The 27,030-nt window shown below is 42.9% G+C and overlaps 1 protein-coding gene across 3 annotated transcripts in view; it reads right to left on the bottom strand.

Moving 5' to 3' along the window:
* The window catches only part of LOC122564019 (zinc finger and BTB domain-containing protein 11-like), a 43,611-nt gene extending 18,591 nt beyond the window's left edge, over positions 1 to 25,020 (bottom strand). Inside the window, exons 1-5 of one of the 3 annotated variants that reach the window (XM_043718466.2) lie at positions 24,582 to 25,020; positions 19,628 to 19,863; positions 18,886 to 19,117; positions 4,712 to 5,361; positions 3,148 to 3,324 (exon numbers count right to left, since the gene is read on the bottom strand). In XM_043718466.2, coding sequence (XP_043574401.1) covers positions 3,148 to 3,324; positions 4,712 to 5,361; positions 18,886 to 19,117; positions 19,628 to 19,863; positions 24,582 to 24,963 — 1,677 coding nt within the window. In that variant the 5' untranslated portion in view covers positions 24,964 to 25,020. Of the gene's footprint in view, positions 1 to 3,147; positions 3,325 to 4,711; positions 5,362 to 18,885; positions 19,118 to 19,627; positions 19,864 to 20,824; positions 21,034 to 24,581 lie in introns of those variants that run through there. The other 2 variants (XM_043718465.2, XM_043718469.2) reach the window with 2 other exon arrangements.
* Between the last annotated feature and the right edge of the window lie 2,010 nt (positions 25,021 to 27,030).

Raw genomic sequence — 27,030 nt, 5'->3', positions numbered from 1 at the left:
TTTCTTTAAAACATTAACATCCTGTTTATGGTCTATTTTGCTAGACACAACAGGAAAATACAATTTCTTATCTCCGCTGTGCTCAAGGGGCAGGCATCAAACAAAAGTAAGATCTTTCTTATACGAAGAGAATGAGAGCTAGGATAAACTTGCTCTAAAATAAGTTAATAAATAACAGAATTAACTATCGCAGAAGATACATAGCCTATATTGTGAAGACACTACTTTACTATCAGCTTAATTCAAATGTTTAATTTGACTTTAAAACATAAATGCTTTTTCAACTTGTGAACCTATTATCTGCTAACATTTAACAATCTATTGAACAAAACATATAACTCCCATGCATTGCTGTGTTAGCCAAGAGATAACATGATTATAAGTGACATTACTTCACGTGGAATGTGGAAGTCTGTGTCAAACTGATGATTTACTCTGAATGTTTTGCTAAATTGTTTGACTAAAGAGGCACATTGATAATGATGTTGTGGTTCTGTTCGCCGAGCTGGGAATTTGTGTTGCAGACGTTTTGTCCCCTGTCTAGGTGACATCCTCAGTGCTTGGGAGCCTCCTGTGAAGCGCTTCTCTGTTGTTTCCTCCGGCATTTATAGTGGTTTGTCTCTGCCACTTCCGGCTGTCAGCTCCAGCTGTCCGCTGCAGTTGCCGGTATATTGGGTCCAGGTCGATGTGTTTGTTGATAGAATCTGTGGATGAGTGCCATGCCTCTAAGAATTCCCTGGCTGTTCTGTGTTTGGCTTGTCCTATAATAGTAGTGTTGTCCCAGTCGAACTCATGTTGCTTGTCATCTGCGTGTGTGGCTACTAAGGATAGCTGGTTGTGTCATTTCATGGATAGTTGGTGTTCATGGATACGGATCGTTAGCTGTCTTCCTGTTTGTCCTATATAGTGTTTTGCGCAGTCCTTGCATGGGATTTTGTACACTACGTTGGTTTTGCTCATACTGGGTATCGGGTCCTTCGTTCTGGTGAGTTGTTGTCTGAGAGTGGCTGTTGGTTTATGTGCTGTTATGAGTCCTAGTGGTCGTAGTAGTCTGGCTGTCAGTTCAGAAATGTTCTTGATGTATGGTAACGTGGCTAGTCCTTTGGGTTGTGGCATGTCCTCATTCTGTTGTCTTTCCCTTAGGCATCTGTTGATGAAATTGCGGGGGTATCCGTTTTGGCGAATATAAGAAGATGAACACCTCTACAATGTATTCACCAAAAACGGATAACCTCGCAATTTCATCAACAGATGCCTAAGGGAAAGACAACGAAATGAGGACATGCCACAACCCAAAGGACTAGCCACGTTACCATACATAAAGAACATTTCTGAACTGACAGCCAGACTACTGCGACCACTAGGACTCATAACAGCACATAAACCAACAGCCACTCTCAGACAACAACTCACCAGGACAAAGGACCCGATACCCAGCATGAGCAAAACCAATGTAGTGTACAAAATCCCATGCAAGGACTGCACAAAACACTATATAGGACAAACAGGAAGACAGCTAACAATCCGTATCCATGAACACCAACTATCCACGAAACGACACGACCAGCTATCCTTAGTAGCCACACACACAGATGACAAGCAATATGAGTTCGACTGGGACAACACTATTATTATAGGACAAGCCAAACACAGAACAGCCAGGGAATTCTTAGAGGCATGGCACTCATCCACTGATTCTATCAACAAACCAATCGACCTGGACCCAATATACTGACCACTGCAGCGGACAGCTGGAACTGACAACCGGAACTGATAACCGGAAGCAGCAGAGACAAACCACTATAAATGCCGGAGGAAACAACAGAGAAGCGCTTCACAGGAGGCTCCCAAGCACTGAGGATGTCACCTCGACAGGGGACAAAACGTCTGCAACACAAATTCCCAGATTGGCGAACAGAACCACAACAACAAGCACCCGAGCTACAAATCTTCTCACAAACTTTGAATTGATAATGATATATTTTCAATCTTTAGGTAATATTACTAGTAAATGAAAAATTGTGAAAATGTTGATGTATGAGCAGGAATCTTATTAAGAACCACTTGGAAGGATATTCTTCACACTACAATAGGGCAAGATAATTTCAGGTTCAACATTAACACACAAGCGGGTTACATTTTCTACTTGAAGTTGCATCAGCAGGAAATTTGGCCAGCTGAAAATTTCTGTTATTACCGGGGAAACAAACTTGACTCCGACTCCAAGGTCACTATCATAATAAAGGAGAGTTCCCAGTCTCTGCCAGGATGTTATAGGAGTTTGGGCTAGAATCGTGCATCAGCAGGTCCTGAGGGTCTACTGAAGGCAAAACATAAGGACGCAGGTGATGCGCTATCAATCAATAGCTTTTTCAACACTCCTGGTCACAGCCCCAAATTTTCTCCAAATTTTTGTTATCTGAGAACAGCTTCTCATAGACTGTCACTCAAAAATAAAATACTTCTGCAGGATTCAAGTGTCTTCAACAATGTGGTCAGACTGAGTTATTCCAATAGCCACTAATAGCTACGGAAGTGTCAAAATCCTCAAAGAAAAGGATCCTTTATTATAGCAGTAACCCTGGGGCTGGAATCGGGTTTGTTTCCCTGAAAATAGTTTAGGTTTCCACCTGGTCAAATTTTCTGCTGATGCAACTTCCACATTGAGAGTGTAGCGGTTTTGTGTGTTAATATTAAACCTGAAACTGGACACTGGAATTTTAGAACAGAGTACTCACAGCAGCTTGCTAGATGTGTACTGGCCTGGACCATCTCAGTGAGATGGCAGCTCTTAATTCTTTTTCAGCTTTTTAGTTACAAAGCACCAACTAGGTAGGGAGAAATCTCAAGGAAGAACTGTGAACTGTACTAATGTGTTAACATGGTGTGGCAATGTTATGTACAATTCTGAGTGCCCTCTTCACTTGTTTGTTCGTCATACTTGACAGAGGCAATGCTTCTTTGGCTTTTTATACAGCATTGCAGTTCCCATAATAGCAAAACATAGAATATGAAGCTAACATACAAATTTACAGGACATTGAGTCATGCCAGATCACTTGCTCTAGTAATCATTACTCTACAGCTGTGCACAATAGTTTCCTACTAAGAACAGGCTTTAAGGCAAGTAGTCTCGGGGTGGACTTACTGCACATTTGAATTCCTTTGTTTTGCCATGCATTTCCACATGCTTCTGTAGATTCCATGCTGAATGGAATGATTCACCACACTCAGTACAGGCAAAACTGGCAATGTTTTCATCCTTCATTTTGGTGAGTGACTTGAATGCTAAATGCTTCCATCGCTTCAACCGCCTTTGATGAGCCTAATAAAATTACCAAGGCAGATATTAATTTATGATTATTTCTCTCTGTCTTATCAGAGAAATTAAGGTGAGGTTGTCATAGTCCTACTGGCCCATAGCACTGCTCTTTCATGAGAGAGAGATGCTACACTTCAGGCATGGGGAGAGGTAACCTCAGCCAGTGCAGGAATTCAACTTAATGCTGTTGTCATCACTCTGCATTGTAAACTGACAAGAGTTAACCAACCCCCTTCAGAGAGAGAAAAAAAGCACAAAGAATGACATTGAGAAGCTCCGCTCATTGTGAATAAAACAATACTTTAAAAAATTAAAGTGATCACACTGAGAATAGAATGAATAAAACAATAAGGAAAAGGCAATCATCCAACAGTAGCGTGTTCATTTACAATTATAGAAGAATTTATTAGATCTCTTATCATAGAACAACCCAATGCCATAGGAGAAATAACTACATTCTATTTTTGACAGATCAATATTTTTGTGTACACATATAACCTAAACACGTACTGGGTATCCTTATGAAAACTAGGTTTTGACGTTCCAATTAAGATTTAAAATTCCATTATCACATTACTTTTTCTCCCCATTCTATAACACTATTATGCAGATCCTTATGCAGCAGGAAAGCAAAGCTATGCTGTTCAAAGATTTTTTGAGCCTATTCTTCAGTCACTTACAAGTTGAATGAGACCACATTGGGAAAGCCCCAGCTTGAAACGACTGCAGGCTATAGAAGGGATGTAATGTTTATCTTCTAACTTGATTTCTTTGTTTTCCTCATTTATGGGTGGCACGGTGACACAGCAGTTAGCACTGCTGCCTCACAGCGCCAGAGACCCGGGTTCAATTCCCGCCTCAGGCGACTGACTGTGTGGAGTTTGCACGTTCTCCCCGTGTCTGCATGGGTTTCCTCCCACAGTCCAAAGATGTGCAGGTCAGGTGAATTGGCCATGCTAAATTGCCCGTAGTGTTAGGTAAGGCGTAAATGTATGGGTATGGGTGGGTTGCGCTTCGACGGGGCGGTGTGGACTTGTTGGGCCGAAGGGCCTATTTCCACACTGTAAGTAATCTAATCTAAGTAATCTAATCTAATCTAATCTAATATACTGTGAAGAACTGTAATGTTGAAATTTGAGGTTTTTTTTCTATTTTTGTACCTAATCTAGTTTAGTACCTAAAATTTGTAACTAGGTACTTTGTACCTAAGATGGAGCAGTGTGTGGCGACATCGTGTATCGTTGTACTTGAGTACAAGTGACAATAAAACCTAATTCAATTCCAATCAATTTTGATGTTAACGCTTGTTATGATTTCACTTGGCCCTGTAATCCATGTGTTTTAAATGATTCAGAATCAATTACTTTTGATTTAGAGTTAGGACACTCACCTTTTGCTTTACACATTTGAACATTCCTGATCTTTTTAGGCTGTCGGTAATGAAGCTACTCTCGTTGGCTGTGATACAGTCCACTCCAAGTGTTACTTCAACTTCAGGATTTGAAGCTTTGTGGTCACACTGGTTTTCTACATTTGAATTCACATTTTCCTCATCACTCATTGCCACACAATCTACTTCTCTGTCAAATGCTTGCAAAGCATTTCCATTGTCTGAACCTCTCCAGATATATCTTTCCTGATCTTTGTTGACAATGCTTCCTCTTTCATCAACTCTGTGAGATTGATTACCTCCAACTTTGTTGCATTTATCACCTTCTTTGATAGGAGATTCAAAGAGTTGAGACATTAGAGCAGATTCTCTTTTAGAACAGGTCACTTTATTTGCAGCATTGCAGGTCAACAAGTTTATTTGCTTCGATGTACAGGCAGGGGCTTTGCTGGCTGAATTACATGATCTGCCATCATAGCTCTCTTTCTTAATTTCCATTTCCAGCTGAATATGTTGACACAGATTGATAACTTCCTCCATCTTGAGGTGCTCAGCAACACTAATGATGTCATCCAGGTGAAGCATTTCAATTATCAAGCAGGATGTGTAACAGAAATCCAACAAAGGTACAAAACTTGTTTTCGAAAAGCCTGCAACATCAATTTTAAAAAATGCATTCATGGATGAAAATAGTTTGATGATATAATTGCACATTTGAAATATTAGCCAAATTGTAATTGTCTCATTACTGTAGACTTCTTGTTTCTGAATTTTGATAATTCGATAGAAATTGTTCTCATTTCAAGCCCCTGATCATAACCAAATTGACATTTGGATAAACATGATGTGACTGGGCATCGTCAGCATGGATTTACAAGTGAAAAATCATGTTTGACAAACTTGCCAAGTTTGTTTTGAGGATCATAAACAAACCCATTTTTTCCCCACTCAACACACATATTAGAATTAGAATTAGAATCCCTACAGCGTGGAGAAACAGGCACTTCTGCCCAACAAGTCCACACCAACCCACAAAGAGTAACCCACCCAGACCCATTCCCCTACCTGTTATTTACACCTGACTAATGCATCTAACCTACACATGTCTGAACATTATGAAAAATTTAGCATGGCCAATTCACCTAACTTACACATCTTTAGATTGTGGGAGGAAACCGGAGCACCTGGAGGAAACCCACGCAGAAATGGGGAGAATGTGCAAACTCCACTCAGACAGTCGCCCGAGGCCAGAATTGAACCTGGATCCCTGGTGCTGTGAGGCAGCAGTGCTAACCACTGAGCCACCGTGCTGTCCCTGTATAAGGGAACCCTGTTTTATTTCCCCTCTCTAACACAGAACTGAAGCTGTTTGTGGAAACCAAAATATTGATCCTACTAATTCAAAGCTAAACAAAGAAAAGAAACTGACAACTAGAATTGTGGCTTTCAACCAGGCAACTAGCAACTGAAATTCCCATTGTACTAACAAAATAAAGTGAATGTTTACAACACTGCAAAAGTAACTGTTACAAAAAGAGCAGGTAGTGTGACAACCCCATGACAAACAGCATCAATGGAGGAAAAGACAGGGCGAGTACTCTGTGGTAAGCAGACATCACCAAGAAAAGGGACGAGGTGAGGACCCCATGACAGGCAGGGAGCGTCAACAAGAGGACAGAGTGAGGTGAGAGTCTGTTTTAATAGTAGGGTTTATATTGTTATGGAGCAGGCCAGAACCCTCAAATCATTTCAAGAAAGTAGCTCAAACACTAACTTTGCTCGTTGTTTGTAAAGTGGATATTCCAGGAGAGAATCAGCTGGTCAAACCACTTTGTTTTAAGCAAAACAGAACTTATTTACAAGGTCACTGAATGAAACACAAACAACAGAAAACAGAATACCGAATAACTTGACCTCTCTGAAAATCCAACAGATCATGCTATTCCAAATATTTGCAACAATCCTCATAAACAGCCCTGGCCACAAAAGATAAAATCAAACACAAGTTCTTACAGGATAGAAGTCAGAGAGAGAGAGTACCAACCTGGACCTGCTTCTGTGGATCCAGCTGCCCTTTTCCCATGCTACTGTTAAAAACCAAACCAGGATAAAACTGAGTGGGGAAAAATGGCCATTCCCCTTTCATTGTAGAAGTATTTTTATTTTAAGTTGAAAGCCTGCTGCCTGAGGCAGCATCTGTTAGCTACTATCTATTTGGCCGTAAAACTGTTCACCTCCAGACTTTTCAGAGTCTTTGTTGTTTACAACCTCTGAAAAAACTAAGGACAGTATAACCTTGTTAAATAAGTAGCTTTGTCACACCTCGACCCCTTTAAAAAAATGAGGCATCAATATCCAAAGATGACTTCATTTTAAAACCCCTTAAAAGAGTTTGTTAGTACTCTAAAACACACAAATTCATTACACTGACTTTAAATGTGCAATGTACACAACTACATTCTGTTTCAGCCTGCCAACACATGCCTCTGTTTCTCATTCGAGTCTCAACAAGGCATCGCAATCACATTTTCTAGTCGTGCCACAAGCATAACTTTCAAACTGCATGGCTGTATAAACAAGCTCCATCTAAACAGTCTGACATTTTTGTCCTTCAATTTCTCCACAAATTCAATGGGTTATGATCAGTGTATATGATTGTCTCAGATGTGTAACTGGTAATATAAACACTGAAATGTTGTAATGCCAAAACCAAGCTAAAAGTCTCCTTCTCAACTGTTGAATATTTCTGCTGATGAATGTTCAGCTTCCTGGAGAAATACCCCAATAGGTCTTTCTATCTTCTCATTGTCTTCTTGCAAGAACACACCACCAACGCCCACATCTTTTGCATTGATAGACAATTTGAATGGCTTTGCGTAACTAGGTGTGGCTAATATTGGGGCTGTGGTTACATAGCCTTGAGGCTGTCAAGTGCCTTCCGACAGTCCGCTGTCCACTGAAACTTCTTGCCTTTCTTTAGCAATACAGTGATGGAGCAGCCACACTGTTAAAATTTGGTACAAATTTTCAATAAAATCCACTCAATCCCAGGAACCATAGTACTGCATTTTTGTCAATGGTATGGGAAACTCCCCAGTTACCCTTACTTTTGCATCCCATGGGGCCATTTGTCCCTGTCCAATTACATGGTCTAAGAGGGTGACTTGGGCTTTGGCAAATTCATTTTTAGCCAGTTTAACACCAAGTCTGCCTTCCGAAGTCGATCAAACAAGTCTGATAAATATTCCTTCCATACCTGACTAAAAATCATCAGGTCATCGATATATACAACACAGTTGGGTAACCCAGCAATGACCTTATTGGTTAGTCTCTGAAATGTGGCTGGTTCGTTTTTCAGACCAAATGGCATGACTTTAAACTGATACAGTCCATTCGGTGTTAAGAAAGCTGAAATTGCCTTTGCTCTTTCTGACAAGGTACCCGTCAATATCCTCTGAATAAGTCCAACTTAGAAATATAAATTACTTGTACGACCTTTTCAACACAGTCTTCCAAACGCTGAATTGGCTACACTTCAGTCTTTGGAACTACATTGACTTTGCGATGGTACCCAACAGTTATGAGTGGACTATCTGGTTTTGGCACCATTACTACGGGTGAGCTCCAGTCACTGTAACTCACTTCGATTATGTCGTTTTGGAGCATGTATTCAATCTCCTTTTGAACTTGTGCCAACCTTAGAGGGTTATGCCTGTAAGGAAGTTGCTTAATTGGAACATCATCTCCTATATCTACATCATGCATAATTAGATTAGTACTTCCTAGCTTATTTCCACTTATCTGCATTTGTGATAGTAATAATTATTTCAGGTCATTTTGATTTTCCTCTGAAAGGTAACTCAATAATTTATCCCAATTTTTGACAACTTTCTCATTACCCAATTTTAAGAACGTCCAATTCAGAATCCTCTGAACTTGGTTTTTCCCTCTGTATTGTAATCAATAACACATTCTCATCTTGCTTTTCTTCCCTGTCAAAATACCTTGGGAGCATACTCACATGACACACTGCGAGATTTCTTTTTGTCTGGAGTCCCTATCAAATAGTTCACCTCACTCAATTTCCTTTTGACTTGATAAGGTCCACTTAACCTTGTTTTTAAAGGTTCACCTATAACTGGAAGTGACACTAATACCTTAACCCCTATAGCAAAATTGTGAACTTTAGATTTCTTGTCCTTTTTCATTGAAAGCTCTGATACTTTTAAATGCTGTCTAGCCAACTCCCCAGCTCTATTTAATCGTTCCCTAAAATTTGACACTGAATTCTGACTTAGCATTTTCTCCTTAATCCATTTAACGGTCCTCTCACTTCATGCCCAAAAACAAATTCAAATGGACTGAATTTGGTTGATTTATTTGGTGCATCTCTGATCGCAAAAAGCACATATCGAATTTCCTTATCCCAATCATCTGTATAGTCTTGACCATAAGCCCTCAACACGGCGGCACAGTGGCACAGCTGGGCAGCACGATGGCACAGTGGTTAGCACTGTTGCCTCACAGCGCCAGAGACCCAGGTTCAATTCCCGCCTCAGGCGACTCGCTGTGTGGAGTTTGCACATTCTCCCCGTGTCTACGTGGGATTCCTCCAGGTGCTCCGGTTTCCTCCCACAATTGGCCATGCTAAATTGCCCATAGTGTTAGGTGTAGGGGAATGGGTCTGGGTGGGTTATGCTCCGGCGGGTCGGTGTGGACTTGTTGGGCCGAAGGGCCTGTTTCCACACTGTAAGTAATCTAAATCTAATCATCATCTTTAATGTCGTATTCCACCTTTCTAGCTCCCTGCATTTCTGGATGGAACTCAATAGATTTGAATTTTTTATTCCTAAGCTGTCCATAACTTCTTTGAAAAATTTTGATGTGAAGTTTGACCCTTGATCTGATTGTATCTTTGTCAGTAGTCCGTATTGAATGAAAAGTTTGAGTAATTCCTCCAGAATCCTTTTAGCAGTGATACTGTGTATCGGAACGGCCTCTGGAAATCTAGTCAACTAATCCATTAATGTAAGAACTCTTGCAAAACGTTTCTAAAATGCAAGAATAGGTATTAAAGGTGCAGGTTTTATTACTACTTGTGGTTTTCCAATTACCTGACATGTATGATACATCTGTCAAAATTCAATTATATCCTTGTGCAGTCCAGGCCAGTAAAAATGCTTTTGTATTTTAGCCTGAGTTTTTCTCACTCCTAAATGACCCCCAAGTGGTAGCTTGTGCACCACTCACAACACCTCCTTTCTATATCCCACTGGCAATACGATTTGATGAACTTCTGCACATTTCTCATCAGCCTGAATATGTGATGGTCTCCATTTCCTCATTAAGACATTATTTTTAAGGTAATAACATTCAGAGATACATTCAGATTCATTTTCTGTGTATGCCTTTTGATATAATTGGTTTAAGTTTTCATCTTTCTGCATTATCTTAGTTAATTTATCGGAGTTAAAGATGTCCTCACTGTCATCCATCTGCACCTGGTTTGTGCCAACCATCTGATCAAACAGGATCTCTGCTAATTCCATTTCAACTTTCTTATCTGGACTCTTTGGTCTCTCCTGTTTCAACTGGTGACTTTGTGACCTCATTACCAGTCAGGTGTCTTGCAATAGTTCAGTTGCCTGAGTTTCCACTGGCTTTTCAACCACAGTAGGCAGCACACCTACTGGTGAATCAGCAATATCATCAGCAAAGAAAAATTGTATTCCTGGAGCTGAGAGTTTGTCCAGTACTCCTACCACTCTTCACTGGACATTCTAACCTCACTTTACATAATTGAGCACTTCTTGTCTCACCGTGAATTCCCATTACTAGTACCTTTTCTGGCAATAGTCCTTCAGAAGGACATATCTCATCAACTTTCAGCACCACTGATTTAAAGGATCCTGTGTCTCTTAATATTGCAACCTCTTAACCTGCTGCTCCTGGACTTTGCGAGTAAACTTTACCTTTGCAAGTATATGGTTTAAGAAGATCTGGCACTTCCTCCTTAACCAACTTCTGACCAGCTTGTACATTCTGATGCAGCATGCACATTCTGATGCTTTCTGTTACCGCTCCAACAAAGTTCACTGGCTTCTCCTGTTTTCCTACACCTGGCTTCCCAGTGCTTCTCCTAACCCACCAACACTGTGATTTCATGTGGCCTACTTTATTGCAGCGAAAACACCAGAGCTCTTTAAATTCTCCATCCCTTTCAAGGTTGTCCTTTTTACCCTCTTGTAAGTTATCCTTATGATCTTCACCGAGATCTACCTTTCCCTTTCCATGTGAGGATTTCTCTCTTCCCTAATTTCTACCCCTCATGGATTGAAATTGATTCTGGAAGCCAAACTTTGCTTTATGGACCAACTAATAATCATCAGCCATTTCAGCTGCTCATCTTGCCATTTTAAACTCTGTGCTCTTCCACATGAGATCTCCCTACTTCAGAATGTAATTTTTTGAACTCCTGTCTAAGTGCTGATTTCTGAAGTTCAAACTACCTCTCTTTCATCCGTTCCTCTCTCTCTTTTTCTCTCTCTTCTCTCTCTCTTTCCTTTTCTCTCTCATCTGCTTTTAAATGTAATTCTTTGTATTTTCCTTCTAACTCAAGCTGCTTCGTTTTCAATTGAATTTTAGCCATCTCTAAAAATTCTGATGACATTTCTGGTATATTTAAATGCTGTGTTACTGCTGCAATTATCTCTCCTTTCCTCACAGCAGGGAACAGCTTCATCTCCAGCCTGTCTGCTACTTCCAGCAGCTTGGCCTTAATCATCTTTTGTTAAACCCCCAAGGTCACTTCTTCCACCCCCAGAAAACGATTGGTGACTGAAACAGCCATTGCTATCCATTGCTATCTTTTGAAACCATTCGAGTTCAACACCCAGCACAAAAGACACTAACACCTACCACTCACTGCCATTGAGTCTAACAACTCTAATTCCCATTTGGAGTTACAGATCAAATTCCACTAAGAGCCCTCAATCTGTTATGTACCAGGCCAAACCACTCAAAACATTTCAAGAAGGTAGCCCAGACATTCACTTTGCTAGTTGTTTTAAGCAAGTGTAAAGACGATATTCCAAGAGAGAATCTGCTGGTCAAACCACTTTGTTTTAAACAAAACAGAATTTATTTACAAGATTACTGAATGAAACAAAAATAACAGAAAACAGAATACCGAATAACTTAACCTTTCCGAAAACCCAACAAATCATCCCAACTTAATGATGCGGTTCCAAATATTTGCAACAATCCCCATAAACACCCCTGCACAAAAGGTAAAATCAAATACAAGTTCTTACAGGATAGAAGTGAGAGAGACAGTACCATCCGAGACATGCTTTTGTGGGTCCAGCAGCCTTTTTTCCACACTACTGCTAAAAACAAACCAAACCAGAGAAAAGCCTAGCTGGGAGAACGGGCCACTCCCCTTTCATTGTACAAGTGTTTTTTTAAACTTGAAAGACTTCTGCCTGAGACAAGTCTCTGTTAGCTATTATTAAATTGGCCCCAAAACCCTTCACCTCCAGACTTTTCGGAGTCTGTGTCATTTACGACCTCTCTGATTAAAAATAAAACAAGGACAGCATAACCTTGTTAAAGGAGCGGCTTTGTCACAATATTTACTCTTCGACTTCAGCTGGAGGTCAAAAGATGAATCGTGTCCGAGGGACACCACATACAAATCCCCTGATAGTGGTGGAAATAGCATAACCTCTTCCTAGTGGCCACCCTTGGGTATAGCTGCATCAAGCTGTATGTAGGCCCTCAATGCTGAAACACCATGTCTCACTACGTGCTGAGATTCTGATATTTCCCGGTGCTGCAAAGGATGGGTCTGCGAAGTTGCTGCAGAATGCTGCCAAGTAGTTGGACCGTACCATACAACTTGTCCCTTGTAGAAAAGTTTGTACAGAAAAACACGTCTGACCACTTGTTTATTAAAGGAGGACCAAGAAGCTGATGAGGAATAAAAAAATAGAATATGAATGCAATTTAGCAATCAAAAACACAAAATGAACTGCAAAACCTTCTAGAGGTAATTACGTAAAAAGGAAAAGTTTAGCTACGAAGAATGTAGGTCCATTAAAAACAGTCAGAAGAATTTACAATGGGGAATACAGAAATGACAGAAGCTAATCAATTAATCTTGTCTGTATTCACTGAGGAAAATACAAGAAATCTCCCAGAATTATACATACAAGTGACGAGGGCAAATGAGGAGTTGAAAGACATCAATATTTCTAAGAAGGTTGTACTGGAGAAATTAACAGGGCTAAAAGTGGGCAATTTCCTTGGACCTGATGGTCTCTATTCCAGACTGGTGAATGAGATAGCTATATTTACTCAATACATTGGTTATCATTTTGCAAAATTTTATAGATTCTTAAATGACCCCTGCAGGTTGGAAGTTTGCACGTCACTCCACTATCTCTCCACCCTTCAGGCTCTCTGCCTGTATTCCTGATGAAGGGCTTTTGCCCGAAACGTCGATTTTACTGCTCCTCAGATGCTGCCTGAACTGCTGTGCTTTTCCAGCACCACTCTAATCTAGACTCTGGTTTCCAGCATCTGCAGTCATTGTTTTTACCTATTTAAGAAAGGGGCAAAACTGGGAGCTATAAATCAGTCAGCTTTACCTCAATAATAAGGAAATTGCCAGAATCAATCATTAAATGCATGATAAATGGATACTTGGACAAAAATGATCTGACTGGCCATAGTCAGCGTAGATTTTTGAATGGAAAGTCATGTTTGTTAAACAAACTTGGAGCTTTTTGAAAACTTAAGTATCAAAATTAATCAAAAAGAGTCAATGGAAGTGGAATATTTGGATTTTCAGAATGTTTTTTGCAAGGTCCCCCACAGGAAGTTGGTTAGCAAAATTAAAGTAGAGAAAGTAATATTCTGGCATGCATTAGGGATTGGCTAATGCGCAGAAAACAGTCAGTAGCAATAAATGGGTCATTCTCTCATTAGCTGACAAATGGGATACCTCAAGAATCAGTACTTGGGACCCCAGCTGTTCACAATATTTGTCAATAATTTTTAGTGGGAACCATATGTAATATTTCTAAATTTGCAGGTGATACACAGATAAGCAGGAATGTACATTGTGTGTTGTATACTCAGCAGCTGGAATATAACATAGATAAAAGTTGTTCCTGTTGATTAGAAGAACAGGTCATAGTCATGTAGTCATAGAGACGTACAGCACAGACCCTTTGTCCAACTCGTCCATGCCAACCAGATATCCTAACCTAATCCAGCCTATTCATATATCCAATCAGATGCCTTTCAAATGTTGAAATTGTACCAGCCTCCACCACTTCCCCTGGCAGCTTATTCCATAAACGTACCACTCTGTGTGAAAAAGTTGCCCCTTAGGATTCTTTTATGTCTTCCCTTCTCAACGTAAACCTATGTCCTCTAGTTCTGGACTCCCCACCCCAGGGAAAAGACCTTGTCTAATTACCCTATTCATTCCTCTATAAACGATTTTATAAACCTCTATAAGGTCACCCGTCAGCCTCCAACGCTCCAGGGAAAATAGCCCCAGTCTAGCCAACCCCTCCCTGTAGCTCAAATCCTCCAACCTTGGCAACATCCTTGTAAATCTTTTCTGAACCCATTCACGTTTCACAACATCCTTCCAATGGGATGAAGACCAGAATTGCACACAAAATTCCAACAGTGGCCTAACCAATGTCCTGTACAGCTGCAACATGACCTCCCAACTACTATACTCAATGCTCTGACCAATAAAGGAAAGCATACCAAATGTCTTCTTCATTATCAGATCTACCTGTGACTCCACTTTCAAGGAACTATGAATCTGCATTCAAAGGTCTCTTTGTTCAGCAACACTCCCCAGGACCTTACCATTAAGTGTATAAATTGTGCTCTGATTTGCCTTTCCAAAATGCAATACTTCACGTTTATCTAAATTAAATTCCATCTATCACTCCTCAGCCAATTAGCCCATCTGATCAAGATCCCATTGTACTCTGAGGTAACTTTCTTCGCTGTCCACTACACCTCCAATTTTGGTGTCACCTGCAAACCCACTAACTATTGCTCCTATGTTCACATCTAAATCATTTATATTCAGAGAAACCTCAATTATCCGAATACTAGTTATCCAAATATCGGATTATCCGAAGGAGATCTTGAGGTCCCGATAGAAACATTCAATGAAAGAACTGTTTCAACCCTGATCGCATCTTTTGTTTACACTGATTAAAAACAATCTCTGCTAAGAACAGTCCTGAACATAGATGAGAACCTGGGCACCGTTTCCAAATGAGTGACCTCCCCCCTTCTCTCTCTCTCCCCCCACACTTTCCCTGGTGTTCTACACACAGGTGTACCCTAAACCCCCTTTCCCCAGATATTCTCTCTAACATTGCCCCGTACAGGGCAGAGGTGGAACTTATCAAAAAGTTGCAGTTAAAAGTGGGGGGGGAATGTTTTTGAATACTTACCCCAGAAAGACAGCAGCAGTCTTACTGTTGGTGTCCAGTCTGGCTGCCCCAGAGGGAGAGGGAGGCGGCCGGGGGCGGGGACAGGGGTCGGACAGCAGGTGGGATGGATGGGGGCGGGGGCTGTGCTGGTCAGGGTTGGGGTGTGGGCAGGGCATGGTGTTGAGGACAGTGTCGGGGGGGTGGTGTTGAGGGGCAGGCGAGGGGCAGTGTTAGACAGGGTTTTGGGGGAGAGGCCTTGCGCGTGGTGTGCTGCAGTCTCCTGAACAGGGAGCAGACTTAATAGAAAACTCCCGAGCCCCAGAGGAAAGGTATTGAATCGATTAACTGAATAATCTATTATCCGAACGAAATAGTGCCCGCCCATCTTGTTCGGATAATCGACATTCCTCTGTAAATGACAAAAGGGCATGGGCTTGTGGCAAGGTTCCTCATGGTAGACTTGTTAGCAAGATTAAATCTCATGGAATACAGGGAGAACTAGCCATTTAGATACAGAACTGGCTTGAAGATAAAAGACAGAGGTGGTGGAGGATTGCTTTTCAGACTGGAGGCCTTTGACCAGTGGTGTGCCACAAGGATCGGTGCAGAGTCCACTGCTTTTCATCACTTACATAAATGATTTGGATGTGAACATAGGAGGTACAGTTAGTAAGTTTGTGTGCAGAGTATTTCTCAAACAGTTTGAGGTTGAAAAGTATAGCAGTGCAAGGGGATTTGGATGTCCTTGTCATTAAGTCACTGAAAAATAGCATGCAGGTACAGCAAGCCTCTGGAAGACTAAGGAAATGTTAGCTTTTGTCACAAGAGGATTCAAGCACAGAGTGGTGGAGTCTTGCTTCAACTGTGTAAGACCTTAGTTATACTGCACCTGGAGCACTGTGTGCAGTTTTGGTGCCCATATTTCAGGAAATACATTATTTGAAAGGCAGGACTGCAACAAAGGTCCAGAATGGCAGAACCACCTTATCAAGAAAGATTGGGCAAACTGGGCTGTATTCACTAGATTCTAGATTAGTGGTGCTGGAAGAGCACAGCATCCAAGGAACAGCGAAATCGACGTTTCGGGCAAAAGCCCTTCATCAGGATTTTCGAAGACTGAGGCAATCATATTGAAACCCACAATATACATAAAGGGATAGACAGTATAGATGAGGAATCTAGAACCAGGGGCATAATTTAAAAATAAGGTGGATGTCATTTTGGATCGAGCTGAAGAGAAATTATTTTACTGAGAGGTTTGTGAATCTTTGCAATTCTCTATCCCACAGTGCTATGGATGCTCAGTCTTTTGAGTACATTAAAAGCTGTGGTAAATACTTTTTGATTATCGGTGCAAATTGCATAACCTCACATTATATTCTATTCACCAAGTTTCTGCCTGACTATAGCTCTCTATTGCTGAAAATGTGTTGCTGGAAAAGCGCAGCAGGTCAGGCAGCATCCAAGGAGCAGGAGAATTGACGTTTCAGGCATGAGCCTGAAGGATTCCTGAAACATCGATTCTCCTGCTCCTTGGATGCTGCCTGACCTGCTGCGCTTTTCCAGCAACACATTTTCAGCTCTGATCTCCAGCATCTGCAGTCCTCACTTTCTCCTATGTCTCTCTATTAACTGTTTGTCATTCTTACTACTTGCGTCTCCAATTATTTTAGCATATTCACTTCCTCATCTAAGTCATTAATATATATTGTAAATAATTGTAACCCTAGCACTGATCCTTGTGGTATTCCAATAGTTGCAGGCTGCCTTCCTAGGAAATGCTCACTCTCTCTTATCCTAACTCTCCATTTTTTATTAGTTAGCCAATCCCCCATACACACTAATATGCTCCACCCAACACCATGGACTCTTATCTCATGAAGTTGCTTTATGTATGGTGCCTTATTGAACACCTTTTGGAAATCCAAATATATGTAAATGTAAATACAAATACGTATCCAATAAATTATTGTTTCCCCTTTATTTATCCTGCTGGTTACCACCAAAAATTAAATCTATTAGATTTGTCAGGCATGATTTCCCCTTCATAAAGCCATGCTGACTCTACTTGGTTATATTATGTATTTCTAAAAGTTCAGCTATTACATTAATTTCCCAATGACAGATAGCAAGTTAACTGATCTGCATTTTAGCTCCCACCCTTTGTTATATTGGCAATTTTCCAATCCTGTACCATTTTTCCAGAAACTAAGGATTCTTGGAAGATTACTACCGGAGTATCCACTGTAATTACTTTCTTTAAATTCCTCGGATACAAAACTTTAGGTTCAGGCCCTTAAACCCATTTGTTTCCAGAGTATTTTTATCTAGTGATGGTTATTGTACTGTTTAGCCTTTGGATATTTTGTATCTTTTGGAATGTTACCATGAAGATGAATACAAAATATTTATTCGACTCTTCTGACATTTCCTGGTTCCCCATTATTAATTCCCCAGCCTCATTCATGTTTACTTTTGCCTCTTTTTTCCTTTTATATATTTAATGGATGCCTTGGCATTTTTTTGTTAAATTACTTGCTAGTTTACCTTCACAGTTTATTTTCTCCCTCTCATTATATTTTTTGCCATCCCTTGCTGCCTGTTAAAACATTAACAATCCTCTGGTCTGCCACTAATTTGGGCCATATTGTATGATCTTTCTAACAAGCTGATATCATCCCTAACATCCTTAGAAAATCATGGCAGATTTATCCCTTCTTAGAATCCTTCTCCCTCACTGGGATGTACGTTTGCTGTGAGTCATGCAGTTTTCTTAAACCTACACTCTATTTTAGTTTTTAACTCAACATCAATGATTCCTGAAAAACAATACATACCCATGCTGATCATTTTTTAATCCAAATTATTAATTGATAAAATACAAAAAACTGAGAATGCTGGATGCTGAAACAAAAATCAGAAAGTGCTGGAGAAATTCAGCAGATCTGGCAGCATTTATAGAGAAAATGTTTTGAGACTTACTAAAAGAAATCTCTTTGCCTGCTTCCTTTTCACTTTCTCTCTGGACATTGTCTCACTGTCTCCATCTATTCATCTCATGCCTTTCTCTCTCTACTCACCTGCTCCCACACTCCCAGCATAAACACCTCCATTTCCTATCTGCCTTCAAAGGATCATTGGATTCAAAACGTTAAATCTGTTTTTCTGTCCACTATTGCTGCCAGTCCTGTTGAGTTTCTTTTGCACTTTCTTGTCACAACTTATTGATATCAGTCCACAATTGATCTTTTCTTTTTTGAATTATCCCTCCTTGTGTCCTAGTGCTAATAGTTTAAATTGAAGTTCTTGGTTTATCATTTCTGTACTACTCAACACTATGCTGTGTTATTTAGCTCTCAGTGATCGCCTTTCAAGACGAAAGAACTCAAATTTCCATGGGTTTCATTCATAATTCTGTCCTATGCATTTCAGAAGTAATGCATGGCTTTTTGTACAAAAGTGGAAATATACACAGTAAACACTGCCCTCTCTCTCAACATATGCTGCAAATGCTTGTGAAAATGACTCTTCACCAAACAGTTCCAAACCTAACAAAAATGATTATGCATCGTCATTTTGCTTTTGCATTAAGTTACATTGTACCAGAAGTCACTGCTGAGCAGGAATTAAACAATTTTTATAATCATAAGAGAAGTAAACTTGATAAAGTTTTGACAGAAGAATAGACATTTTCTTTACCTGCCAGCTCCACTACTGCTTCCTGACTGGAGGTGGCTCCTTTCTCAGTGAAGAGGTCCTGAAAGTATTTGCTGTTGGCAGCCAGCACAGACTTGTGTGCCCGGTACTCCTCTCCCTCGATAAGCAGAGCAATGTCACAAAACTTATTTAGATTCCGCTGCTCATTCAGCTGATCTAGCACAACTTGACTGTGTCCGGTGGACGTCTGTTTTACAATCCTCTGAAGTTCAGCCTAAGATTTTCCAAGTGTACATATACATTTTGAACAAAACAACAGTGTCATCAAACGCCAATAAATAAAGATATCACAGTATCTTGAATAGTTTACGAGCATCAACCAAACAATGAAAAAGATTATCAGACAAAAGTTAGTCCTGGAATAGTTGGCTACCTGAGGAACATATTGAGTTTTATTTTTTGTCATATTTACGAGGTTGTCTCTCCCACTGTGCCCATCGGGATTATTAATACGTTTGTTTGGCTAGCTTCATAGAGATGTGAAAATTATTGATTTTTTTTTAACCAAAAGGTATGTGCCTCTGTCTCTTCTGCCATTCTGAGTTGCAGACAAGACAAAGACTGCAATAGCTTTCTCATTTGAACTGGAAAGTTTCACTGTTGAGAAATTGGCTGAGCTGATTTCAATCCAGAACATTTTACAGCAATGAAACATTTCCTTTCCAAAAAGATAGCAAGCTTCTTTCAGAAAGTGTCTCAAATCATCTACACGAACTGTACTCACCTGGTTCGAGTGTATGTCTGTAAAATGTTTTTCATTTCCCCGAACGTGTTGTACTCTCATATAGTCTTCCAGGTTATTCTGGTAGGGAGCTGCTGCTGTCGTTTTTTCCCCTCTGGCAGCCTCTAGGCCAATTTCTGAGTCCACTAGCTGGTCTTCTGACAAATGGTGGATTTTGTCAGCACCTGACCTGCACACTTCGCACTGTTTGACAAACTCAGATATCTGGCTTAAAATTCCTATTTAAACAAAATATTTTAAATGAATGCAATTTTATCCCAAGATCATTTGCAAATCAAGGAAAAAGAAAAACTAATGTCAAACTATTAGAAACGTTAAAAGTTAACATTGACTTCATCTGTTTTAGAATGAGCAGAAGAATCTAATGGGGTTAGGCAAAGGTAGAAAACCAAGTGGTTTCTTTAAGTGACAAATGCTTGGAAGCAATAGAAAATGCAGACATCTAAATGCATCTGTATTATCTCAGGGTGCATTTATTCTGACTAGAGCTTTTGTGCTGTTGCAGTCACAGTGTAACAGAAGCCTGAATCTAGCTTCAAACCATACCTGACATTGGAAGAGGAGGCTTGAGACTCCCATGAGGTGAGGAGGGGTCTGATTTTGCTTTGCAGCTTGTATGAAATTTCACATCGCAATATTACCCCATACATTAACATTAATGCAAAGCACAACCAATGCTAAACTTGTAGCATAAATGCTCCACAAGTCTCAAAAGGGCAATGGTTGATTAAATGCTGTATGCTGAGCCTGAACTTAACATTTGCTGCAATTTCAAGAAAGCATATGTGAATTAAATAAGCACAACTTATTAACTGCATTTTTGCAGATTACAGCAACAGAGTTTTATAGAACCAAAAGAGGCCCTTCAGCCTATAACATCCACATTAGTGATTAAGCACCAATCTCTTCTGATCCCATTTTCCAGAACTTGGCATATATATAGCCCTACATGCTAGGCAATTACATATTTGAACACAATATTACAGTACAAAGCTTTTCTTTGCAAAACGCTATTTTAATTATGGTCATCCAGAATTAACATCCAAGTGAAAATTTAATAGTGGATGGGGCTGTTTGGATAGCAGTAAGTAAACAGCAGTTTTTGGAAACAATTCATTAGGCACACATTTTGTAAATTTTGGAAACAATAGTATCTTTCTGTAAAGTACAAAACTATACCTGTAAATGCTGGAACTGTACAGTCCATATGTTAGCACTTCTAAAAGAGATAGGTCACAATGGTGTGAGCGCATATCCTGCATAAGGAGGCTCCTGTACACAGAACTATGATCATTACTAGCGAGTTTTGAGAAGATTTGTAGCTCAGGTTGAGGTTTTGGATGTAGGTTTGCTCACTGAACTGGAAGGTTCATTTCCAGACATTTTGTTACCCTACTAAGTAACATCATCAGGGGGCCTCAGGCGAATGGTACCTAGTAGGGTGACAAAACGTCTGGAAATAAACCTTCTAGCTCACGAGCAAACCTACATCCAATATGATCATTACCATCTGGACAGGTCATGTATATTTCTTCTAAGCTTCAATGTCAATCCCTTTGTTGTCAACTTTCTGCACACTCGACTGTGTACATTCTCCATCCCCCTGAACTTGTGATTTAACACTCCCTTCTACATCTGTGCTCTTTTTCTACATCAATGCCCTTTTTGGGGAAACCTAAACCTTTATTCATGGGAGGTGGGTTCGCTGGCTGGACTTCAGGGGATATGGATCAGTGGTGCTGGAAGAGCACAGCAATTCAGGCAGCATCCGAGGACAGGCAAAATCGACGTTTCGGGCAAAAGCCCTTCATCAGGAAGGGCTTTTGCCCGAAACGTCGATTTTGCCTGTCCTCGGATGCTGCCTGAATTGCTGTGCTCTTCCAGCACCACTGATCCAGAATCTGGTTTCCAGCATCTGCAGTCATTGTTTTTACCTTCAGGGGATATGTTCTAGTCAACCTGATGCTATTACACAGCTCTGAGGCAGGTGCGATTTGAACCAAGGTACGGGAGCAGTCAGAGCGGAGTAAGAGGTTAAGAGGGGATCTATTACTGATCAGCTCCCCAGATGGGTCTCTTACTGATCAGCTCCCCGGGAGGGTCTGTAACTGATCAGCTCCCTGGGGGGGGGGGGGGTCTATTACTGATCAGCTCCCCAGATGGGTCTCTTACTGATCAGCTCCCCGGGAGGGTCTGTAACTGATCAGCTCCCTGGGTGGGGGGGGGGGGGGGGGGGGGGTCTATTACTGATCAGCTCCCCGGGGGTGGGTCTATTACTGATCAGCTCCCTGGGTGGGTCTGTAACTGATCAGTTCCCTGGATTGGTGTAATACTGATCAGCTCCCCGGGTGAATGTATTACTGATCAGCTCCCCGGGTGGGGGGTCTGTAACTGATCAGCTTCCTGGGGCGTCTATTATTGATCAGCTCCCCGGCTGGGTCTATTATTGATCAGCTCCCCAGCTGGGTCTATTACTGATCAGCTCCCCGGGGGGGTCTATTACTGATCAGCTCCCCGGGGGGGTCTATTACTGATCAGCTCCCCGGGTGGAGGGGTCTGTAACTGATCAACTTCCTGGGGCGTCTATTATTGATCAGCTTCCTGGGGCGTCTATTATTGATCAGTTCCCCAGCTGGGTCTATTACTGATCAGCTCCCCGGGGGGTCTATTACTGATCAGCTCCCCGGCTGGAGGGGTCTGTAACTGATCAGCTTCCTGGGGCGTCTATTATTGATCAGCTCCCCAGGTGGATGTATTACTGATCAGCTCCCCAGCTGGGTCTATTACTGATCAGCTCCCCGGGGGGGTCTGTTACTGATCAGCTCCCCGGGTGGAGGGGTCTGTAACTGATCAGCTTCCTGGGGCGTCTATTATTGATCAGCTCCCCAGGTGGATGTATTACTGATCAACTCCCCGGGGGGGGTCTATTACTGATCAGCTCCCCGGAGGGTTTATTATTGATCAGCTCCCTGGGGGGTGGATCTATTACTGATCAGCTCCTTGGGTGGATTTGTAACTGATCAGCTCCCGGGGAGGCGGGGGGCGGTCTACTAGTGATCAGCTCCCCGGGACGTCTATTATTGATCACCTCCCTGGGTGGGTCTGTAACCAATCAGCTCCCTGGCTGGGTGTATTACTGATCAGCTCCCCGGGTGGATGTATCACTGATCAGCTCCCCGGGGGGGGGGGAGAGGGAGGGTCTATTACTGATCAGGGAGAAAGTGAGGTCTGCAGATGCTGGAGATCAAAGTTGAAACTTTATTGCTGGAACAGCACAGCAGGTCAGGCAGCATCCAGGGAACAGGAGATTCGACGTTTCGGGCACAGGCCTGTGACCTGCTGTGCTGTTCCAGCAATAAAGTTTCAACTCTATTACTGATCAGCTCCCTGGGTGGGTCTATTAATGATCAGCTCTCGGGGGCGGGGGGGGGGAGGGGTCTATTACTGATCAGCTCCCCTGGGGATTGGGGTCTATTACTGATCTGCTCCCCGGAGGGTTTATCATTGATCAGCTCCCCGGGGGGTGGATCTATTACTGATCAGCTCCCTGGATGGGTGTAATACTGATCAGCTCCCCGGGTGGATGTATTACTGATCAGCTCCCCGGGTGGGGGGGTCTGTAACTGATCAGCTTCCTGGGGCGTCTATTATTGATCAGCTCCCCGGCTGGGTCTATTACTGATCAGCTCCCCGGGGGGAGGGGGTCTATTACTGATCAGCTCCCCAGGTGGATGTATTACTGATCGGCTCCCGGCTCCCCGGGTGGATGTATTACTGATCAGCTCCCTGGGTGGATCTATTACTGATCAGCTCCCCGGAGGGTTTATTATTGATCAGCTCCCTGGGGGGTGGATCTATTATTGATCAGCTCCCCGGGGGAGGGGGGGTGGGGATTTATTACTTATCAGCTCCCCGAGGGGGTGGGGCGTCTATTACTGATCAGCTCCCCGAGGGGGTGGGGCGTCTATTACTGATCAGCTCCTCGGGTGGGTGGGGGGTCTATTATTGATCAGCTCCCCGGGTGGGGGGGTGGGATGTCTATTACTGATCAGCTCCCCGGGGGGTTGGGGTGGTCTATTACTGATTAGCTCCCCAGGGGATTGGGGGTCTATTACTGATCAGCTCCCTGGGGGATTGGGGGTCTATTACTGATCAGCTCCCGGAGGGGGTGGGGCGTCTATTACTGATCAGCTCCTCGGGGGGGTGGGGGGTCTATTACTGATCAGCTCCCCGGGTGGGGGGGTGGGATGTCTATTACTGATCAGCTCCCCGGGTGGGGGGGTGGGATGTCTATTACTGATCAGCTCCCCGGGTAGGGGGGTGGGATGTCTATTACTGATCAGCTCCCCGGGGGGGTTGGGGTGTCTATTACTGATCAGCTCCTCGGGGGGGTGGGGGGTCTATTACTGATCAGCTCCCCGGGTGGGGGGGTGGGATGTCTATTACTGATCAGCTCCCCGGGTGGGGGGGTGGGATGTCTATTACTGATCAGCTCCCCGGGTAGGGGGGTGGGATGTCTATTACTGATTAGCTCCCCAGGGGATTGGGGGTCTATTACTGATCAGCTCCCCGGGAGGGGAGGGGGTCTATTACTGATCAGCTGCCTGCGGGGGTGGGGGATTTATTACTGATCAGCTGCCTGCGGGGGTGGGGGATTTATTACTGATCAGCTCCCTGGGGGGGATGGGGGGTCTATTACTGATCAGCTCCCCAGGGCATCTATTATTGATCATCACCCCGGGTGGGTCTGTAACCAATCAGCTCCCTGGCTGGGTGTAATACTGATCAGCTCCCCGGGTAGGTCTATTATTGATCAGCTCCCGGGGGGGTGGGTCTATTGTTGATCAGCTCCCCGTGGGGGGGGTCTATTACTGATCAGCTCCCCGGGTATGAGGGTGGGGGGCCTATTACTGATCAGCTCTCCCCCCACACCCACCTCTCCACCAGTAGCCGCTGCTGACATTGAAGCCGGTGATCTCCCTCGAGTAATGGCGGCCGCTGCGGCTGATGTGGCAGCGCCGGAAGATGTCCCGCCGCCTGAGCTCGTCCACCACCACCTCCAGCTCGTCCAGGCGCCCGCTGTCCCTCCGCCGCCGCTGGTAGAACAGCAGCCCGTCCCGGAAAACATAGCAGGCCGCCGCCTTGCGGATGGCCCGCTTGCTGTGCTCGGTGGTACCCGGCGCGTACGGCTGCTTCTTGTCGGTCAGGTAGCGCACGATGGCCCGGTAATTCTCGGCGCTCGTCATTGCCCTCAGCAGCAATAGCCCAGTTACCGGGAGGGGGGTTTCCACGACGACCACCGCCTGACTGCGCGGCATTTCGTTCCGGGGTCAACCGGGACCCGGATCTATGACCTGCAACATGTTGATTTGAACAGTGTACACTGATCTTGGTTGTAGCTAAGAGTTGAATGTTTTAAAACCAAAAAAAAATTGACCTTGATCTGAGACATGATGCTCCAATTGAATTGGCAAATTCATAGGAATCAGGCGACTTTTCCAAAGTGCCTTCTTCTTCTTTCCAAAATAAAAAAGTGACAGTAACTTGGAAAATTTCTTCTGCCCTGCTTTCTTTCCCATCTTAGGCAGGGGTGAAATGGTCCTCAGCCTCTGGGGCCATCATCAGCATCAATAAACAACTTCAGGGAACCCATTCGACTTCACCAGTTTGTTCAGCAATACAGCCACAACATTACTTGTGCTCCCATAATTTGGAGATGCCGGTGTTGGACTAGGGTGTACAAAGTTAAAAATCACACAACACCAGGTTATAGTTTGTTAGAAACGAAAATCGCTTCTCAATAATTGCTCTAGACAAATTCAGGAAAACAAAGTTTTATTAACAAGTCTGCAGAGTTGGGCACCCTTGAGAAAAAAAAAGGCGCGCCAGGCTAACAAAGTTTTCGATTAAATACAGTTCAAGCTCCTCCCTTCTATAGCTCTAAAGAGTCACGAGGTTCACATTCTGAACATTCATTATTTTTCCATTCTGGACCCTTATCACAAAGTCTGCAGTATATGTCTCCCTAGTTGTTTTTCTAGCCTGCAGTCTTATCAGTCAAGGACTTATTCTTCTCTGTCAGAGTTAGTGGTCTTATCAATCAAGGACTTGTTTTTCTACTCTGTCTCGTCCTTTATTATAGAGAAGCATGTTTTACCCTACCCCCACGGCTCTATTCCCCTTAGACTCTGAGGTCATGCACATCTTAACTATTTGTACCGAAATCGTCTCTCACAATTCCACCCTTTCTGTTTTTAAGATGTGCATGACAAAGATAAGCGTCCTCCCATCAGGGGCCCGGGAAATCCTTGGTCTTTCGCAGCAACAGCACCTTAAGTTCCTGCGTTCCATGTTGGGGTACCGCCACTGCCTGGAGTTGGGAAATATTTTTCTGGATTAAAGATTGAACACAGGGGATCAGGCAGAGTAAGATGAGTAGAAGCATTACACCCCCCCCCCCAGCCACCAGTAACGCCGTGCGCCACCAACTACCACCTAGGAGACCATCCCACCATCCGATGCCACCAAGAGGGCGCCAGGATTGAACCGGCACATGGGCCAGTTTCCGAATTTCATCGGAAATCTTCAAAACCGCTTTACCATTATCGTCAATTTTCAGACAGCAGTTAGTCAGGTTAAACTTCCCACACACGCCCCCTTCCGAGGCCAACAGATAATCCAAGGCAAGCCGGTTTTGGTATATAGCAGCCCTCATCTGATCCTGCTGCTTAGCCAGCAACTCCAGGGCCAGGGCGGTCTGATTAGTAATGACCTCTACGACTGCTTGGAGCCTGATAATTCGGTTTAACATATAGATAGGAGTACGGTATCCCCATGATCCATCCTGTGCCCACGTAGCAGGCCCGTAGTATTCAATAATACGGGCCGGTGGCCACTCATCCCCCCAATCACCGACTTGGATATCCCTTGGCGACCTACGCAGGGAGTCAAAGAGTTTAACTCCCAAATCATCGCCTTCCTCCCGGGGTAATAGGAAGAATTCAGGTCTTATTAGACCCAGGAAGCATACTCCAGCCCATCCCATGGGCAGTTTGGAATATGCCTGATTACCGCATATCCAAAATAGGCCATCTGGAGCAGGCCCTCCCTGCCTCACAACGTCATCCCACAACTCCTTTACCCCAGGGACGCTGTTAGAAACGAAAATCGCTTCTCAATAATCGCTCTAGACAAATTCAGGAAAACAAAGTTTTATTAACAAGTCTGCAGAGTTGGGCACCCTTGAAAGAAAAAAAGGCACGCTGAGGCTTACAAAGTCTCCCATTATATACAGTACAAGTCCCTCCCCTCCTTGGCTCTAACGAGCCATGAGGTTCACATTCTTAAAAACATCATTATTCTCCAATTTACACTCTTATCACAAA

The sequence above is a fragment of the Chiloscyllium plagiosum genome, unplaced genomic scaffold, assembly GCF_037043375.1.
Source record: "Chiloscyllium plagiosum isolate Xiang-an unplaced genomic scaffold, Cpla_swu_hap1 HiC_scaffold_31, whole genome shotgun sequence".
NCBI lineage: Eukaryota > Metazoa > Chordata > Chondrichthyes > Orectolobiformes > Hemiscylliidae > Chiloscyllium > Chiloscyllium plagiosum.
This window is presented reverse-complemented; position numbering and strand designations above follow the sequence as displayed.